This window comes from Poecilia latipinna, unplaced genomic scaffold (assembly GCF_001443285.1).
Source record: "Poecilia latipinna isolate Pla-1442-1.1 unplaced genomic scaffold, P_latipinna-1.0 Scaffold4087, whole genome shotgun sequence".
Classification (NCBI taxonomy): Eukaryota; Metazoa; Chordata; class Actinopteri; order Cyprinodontiformes; family Poeciliidae; genus Poecilia; species Poecilia latipinna.
In genome coordinates, this window is record NW_015116703.1 from 32,331 (window position 1) to 36,659 (window position 4,329).

The 4,329-nt window shown below is 39.1% G+C and overlaps 3 protein-coding genes and 1 long non-coding RNA gene across 8 annotated transcripts in view; 2 read left to right on the plus strand and 2 right to left on the minus strand.

Moving 5' to 3' along the window:
• LOC106942176 (uncharacterized) overlaps nucleotides 1-1,319 on the plus strand; it is a 19,688-nt gene extending 18,369 nt beyond the window's left edge. Inside the window, exons 5-6 of one of the 4 annotated variants that reach the window (XM_015025385.1) lie at nucleotides 608-648; nucleotides 806-1,319. In XM_015025385.1, the coding sequence (XP_014880871.1) occupies nucleotides 608-648; nucleotides 806-883 (119 nt within the window). In that variant the 3' untranslated portion in view covers nucleotides 884-1,319. The remainder of the gene's footprint in view (nucleotides 1-607; nucleotides 649-805) is intronic. The other 3 variants (XM_015025384.1, XM_015025383.1, XM_015025386.1) reach the window with 3 other exon arrangements.
• Nucleotides 1-2,738, minus strand: part of LOC106942179 (uncharacterized) — a 21,684-nt gene extending 18,946 nt beyond the window's left edge. Inside the window, exons 1-2 of the long non-coding RNA XR_001423570.1 lie at nucleotides 2,635-2,738; nucleotides 1,600-1,653 (exon numbers count right to left, since the gene is read on the minus strand). This is a non-coding gene — a long non-coding RNA (uncharacterized LOC106942179). The remainder of the gene's footprint in view (nucleotides 1-1,599; nucleotides 1,654-2,634) is intronic.
• LOC106942172 (uncharacterized) overlaps nucleotides 1-4,329 on the minus strand; it is a 52,887-nt gene that overhangs the window by 28,769 nt on the left and 19,789 nt on the right. The gene's annotated exons all lie outside the window — the stretch shown is intronic.
• Nucleotides 3,427-4,329, plus strand: part of LOC106942174 (uncharacterized) — a 14,051-nt gene continuing 13,148 nt past the window's right edge. For both annotated transcript variants that reach the window (XM_015025378.1, XM_015025379.1), the window contains exon 1: nucleotides 3,427-3,501. In XM_015025378.1, the coding sequence (XP_014880864.1) occupies nucleotides 3,468-3,501 (34 nt within the window). In that variant the 5' untranslated portion in view covers nucleotides 3,427-3,467. The remainder of the gene's footprint in view (nucleotides 3,502-4,329) is intronic.

The following is a 4,329-nucleotide window of genomic DNA, read 5'->3' on the forward strand; positions in this document are numbered from 1 at the left end:
CTAGCAACACACCTAGCAACGGGGTCAACCACACCTAGCAACGGGGTCAACCACACCTAGCAACGGGGTCCACCACACCTAGCAACAGGGTCAACCACACCTAGCAACACACCTAGCAACGGGGTCAACCACACCTAGCAACGGGGTCAACCACACCTAGCAACACACCTAGCAACGGGGTCAACCACACGTAGCAACAGGGTCAACCACACCTAGCAACACACCTAGCAACGGGGTCAACCACACCTAGCAACAGGGTCAACCACACCTAGCAACGGAGTCAACCACACCTAGCACCCGGATCAACCACACCTAGCAACGGAGTCAACCACACCTAGCACCCGGATCAACCACACCTAGCAACGGGGTCAACCACATCTAGCAACGGGAAGTATGGAATAATCAGTGAATATTCACCTGACTAGTGGTTTTTTGTTCCCTTATCATTAATGGGCTTTTCAGAGTAAGACCCTCTGTCACTCTGGGTCGAATCTGTTTACTGATCAGGTGATTTGTGTCTTAAAGGCAGGAATGAATGTAATCAGGCTTTTATCCATTACTTCAGACTTTGAAGTCTAACCTTTATCTGTAATTTTAATTTCTCCAGGTGTGAAAACCTCAAGAGGCTTAGACAGAAGTGACCAGAAGGTAAATGATCCAGTTTAGTTTAGTTTTTTCTTCTGTAAAACAAAAGATTTAGTGAAATGTTATTACTAGAAACTTGTTCTCTCAGTCTCCATCTGTATAGAACAAATCTCCGGCTAAGACAATGAAAGTTGGATTATATTGTTGTTTTTTCTTTTAGGACGCCGATTATGAAAACTCTTCATCTGGGGATTTGATTTACATGAATGCAAAACCTGTCTGCAGGAATAAGAAGTAGATGTGAGACTGAGGACGACGAGATGAGACCCGGATTTAAACCCAGATTCTGCTTCACGCTCTGAAGCTGCAGCCCAATAAAACCTGGAATGTGTCAAACTACCTGCAGATGAAAATGAAGGAATGAACACGGAGAGTCAGTGAGAGAAATGATTTGGCTCTGAAAGGATTTTTGGGAATTGCTTCCATCACTGTTTGCTGCTTCATTGGGACTATTTATATTTGCTATTTGTTGAAAGACTTGTTTTATTTCAGTCGTCTTGCAGTTTTTGCTCCTAAGCAGCTAACATGAGTCCTGACTGGCTGATACGGCAGAACAACTTCAAGAGGTCATAGAAACATGTGGTGACGTCACTCAGTGGGCGGCTAGCTCATCATCATAAAAGACATAGGCCATCTTATTTTCAGTTAAGATGGCCGACTTCCTGTTTGTGATTTTCTTTTTTCCCTTTATCTAATTTTTCATTATTTTCTGTTAAATATTTTTCCTTTTTGTTCCTTCTTTTCCTTGATTTTCCTCTTTCTCACAGAAAATGTCCCTGGTGGGTCACCATAATTATAATGATTATTGATACATAATGTGAAGATACACAACGTATCATAGGACACATGTGCATGTGGTGTTGTTTAATTAAACAGTAAATACAAGAGTTATGTGTTAAAAAAAAAAACCCTGATATTACTACTATGTCAGAGAAACTGGTACAGATGTGTTACCTGGGAACCGATGGGCGGAGGATGATATGGTAGTTTAGTCTTCTCAACGTGACGCTGTGAAAAAGATGAGATACACGTTGGGCTTCCATTAGCATCCAACAGGAAGGTTTTTTCTTCTTCTGTGCAATAAACACACGGCATGTACAATATTTCATATGTAATACTTCAGGTGTCACTTAGCTTAAAAGGCTTTTAGCTAGCTAAGGGCTAAATAAAGGCTAGCTAAAAGCTAGGAGGACTTGCTAAAAGCTAGGACCTAAGGCTAGCTTTTAGCTTGAATTCAATACATCATAAATGGCCACAGTATCCCTTTAAACCAATCGAGAATTCTTCTAACATGCTCCATTTAACATTATGAATTTTATCAAATTACTAAATTCATTCACAAATGGCACTTAATTAAACCATATTAGTTTTTTAGCCTTAACTCAAATACAATATCCCTTTTCCTCAGACCTTTTGTATTTTAAATATCAAAATAAAAATACATAAATTTAGTTTTAGCTATTTTTAATAGCTTTTACAAATAACATTTTAACATTTTAATCGACACATTTTAGCTTTTAACTATATCCATTGGTTTGACAGAATAACAGTATTTTAACTCTTACACAAAAAGCTCGAATTACAAAATTGTAGTTTGTCTTTTTACTAATCATCAAACATAGGCAGCCATTACTTCCTCGCAGAATGTCATAACAATTCGGTTTCTCTGGTTTTTGCAATAACTCATAAAGAACTGTCCACAAATAAAGACACCAAAACAATGTCCTGAGTGTGAGAACCGTTTTGAAATGTGCAAAAGACAGTAAATTCAAAGTGAATTCAGCAGTCCCTCAGCTGTTTCTCAGCTAGCTCAACACACGTACAAAGTCTGTTAGCATTAGCAATAATTAGTCTGCAGAAATACATCCCGTTTTCAACACAAGACTAAAACTGCAAACATAATTTGACTCAGTAGTTGACTATTGATTCGATAAGATCTTCAACACTTAAAGAAAACTAATATTTATTCATCAAAAACACTTTGCTGACCTGTGATATAGAGAAACTGCGTCACGTTCAGCTTCCATTAGCATCCAGCAGGAAGGTTTGTTCTTCTTCTGTGTGCCCAACCTTCTCTATGCCACCAATGCGACGGACGCATTTTTCCTTGCAAATAAGTGATTTGCATTGAGTGAAGGAATGCAAAAGAAAACACAAGGAAAATCCACCGGATCTGGATGATACTGGTTAAACTGTGAGCCGGTCCCTCTGGAACCGGAAGCTGTTCAGAACAAGTTCAAACCTCTGATCAGGAAACACACTTTCTAAAGTGCTTCTAATGTCAGAGCAGTTTCCATGTCATTGATACATAAAAAAATAATTTAATAGCAAAAACATTGTTATACTGTAGGATTTTTTTCTCCTTTTCCCTTATACTTATATACTGTATCAGGTGTTCTGGTGAAACTGACCTCTGATGTTTAGACTATGAGTCACACACACACACACACACACACCTACACACAGACACACACACACACACACACCAATAGGTGAGAAATGTTCAGTGCTGTGACCAAGGTCACTTCTACATGTGGTGAGGAGAATCTAACTCTCAGCCCACTGAGCCACATCTGCCCTTTAGATGTATTTTCTACAGAATGACGCCAGTGAAAGGAACCAGAAGTTACTTTAGTTCCTGCTGAGGTTCTGGTGCTGCAGCAGAGGAAGGTTCAGAGCTGTGAACGGCTGCAGGTTGAAGCGGTGAAGGACTCTGCAGACTGGAGGGATGGAGGAGAGGAAGTGTGAAGCTCTCAGACTGTCTGGGGGAGGAACTGCTGCTTTATCTGACGAGGGCTGCAGGAAACCATCACAGCTTCAGTATGACCGGCGACACTTTGCTCTGCTTCTTCCTGTGTGAGTACTTCTTACTTTTCTTCATCTCAGACCAACAAACATCAACTTTAGGGTCGCTTTAATGCATAACTATACATATTTAATGCTTTTTTAACTTTTTAAATAAAAAGAAGTGTTTTTACTTTGTATATTTCTCTACTCTGAAGGAGAACTCTGAAGTTGTCCAACTGAAACTGAATTTTCTGATGTCCCTCTGGACTCAGATGTCCCTCTCATGTATTTCTGATCATCTTCATTTTCGTCCCAGTAGAAGAAAAGTTGAACATCTTCACTTCCTCCTCGTGTCTTTCTCTTTGAGCCGTCATCTCCGGACTCGGAGTCGTGTTGATTGATGCCAACCTTCATGATAAAACGTCAGCTGGTTGAATCAAACACATAAAATGGTTTTAAAAAGTCAGATACTGATGGAAAACAAGCGTTGAGTTTTAGAGACGTGGAAACGTTCACCACTGACACCAGAAGTCTGCTGCTTGGTTTGTTGCACCAAAATTTCCTGTTTGAACAAATAATCATAATTTTAATATGAATAATTTTATTTTTATCTGAACTCTAGTCATTGAGTCAGACGTCCTCACATGATGTCTAACCTAAAATATGAAGTTTATCCTATGATCTGAGTCTGAGTGTTTATTTTGACTATTAACTTTATTAGCACAAAATCAATCAATCAAATTTTATTTGTATAGCACATTTCAGCAGCAAGGCACTTCAAGGTGCTTTACAAAATTAAAGAACAAATAAAAACAGCATGTGACACTGACAAGGTCTCCAACCTTGCAGCACCAGGTTCTGTAGAAAGAGGAATAAAATAAATTAATAAATAGATGA